This window comes from Nematolebias whitei, chromosome 16, assembly GCF_014905685.2.
Source record: "Nematolebias whitei isolate Nwh7 chromosome 16, NemWhi1, whole genome shotgun sequence".
Lineage (NCBI taxonomy): Eukaryota > Metazoa > Chordata > Actinopteri > Cyprinodontiformes > Rivulidae > Nematolebias > Nematolebias whitei.
In genome coordinates, this window is record NC_056513.1 from 21,987,776 (window position 1) to 21,988,286 (window position 511).

The 511-nt window shown below is 42.5% G+C and overlaps 1 protein-coding gene across 1 annotated transcript in view; it reads right to left on the minus strand.

Moving 5' to 3' along the window:
- The window catches only part of LOC119423151 (G-protein coupled receptor 4-like), a 1,114-nt gene extending 968 nt beyond the window's left edge, over window positions 1-146 (minus strand). The window contains exon 1 of the mRNA XM_037690564.1: window positions 3-146. Coding sequence (XP_037546492.1) covers window positions 3-146 — 144 coding nt within the window. The remainder of the gene's footprint in view (window positions 1-2) is intronic.
- Window positions 147-511: the final 365 nt, after the last annotated feature.

The following is a 511-nucleotide window of genomic DNA, read 5'->3' on the forward strand; positions in this document are numbered from 1 at the left end:
ACCTTGACTCCGTAGTAGAAAATAAACGTGTAAGGAGTCTTTTCACATTCGGGGTAGTGATACCACAGTGGAGGACCATGGTAACCCTCGGGGATGGAGGAGTTATCGTGAAGGCTGACGGCTGAACTTAGACTGCTGTTTAACATGGTCAGTAAGAGGTCTTGATGCTGGAAGGCTGGGTTCATAGGAGACAAAAGTGAAGGAAACGGTTAAGGTTCACTTTTTATACACACATATTTTTGAAAGTCTGTCTGAAAGTTTGTTCTCTGTAGAAAACAAAGTATCACATCGACTTACCTCAGTCTTCACCTACAGCATGACTTTTCCTGACTGGGCTGAGGAACTTGTGAGCTCTCTTCCCAAGAACCAGTTTGTTCTCTTAGGTTAGGCCAGTTCTTGTTGGTTATTATTTTTTCTTCTTCAGTAAGTTGTGTCCTGTCTGTGCTGTAATTGGTCAGTAACGTGAACTAGAGCAGTTTGAATGTATGAAACGATTGGATGGTTTCAGGAT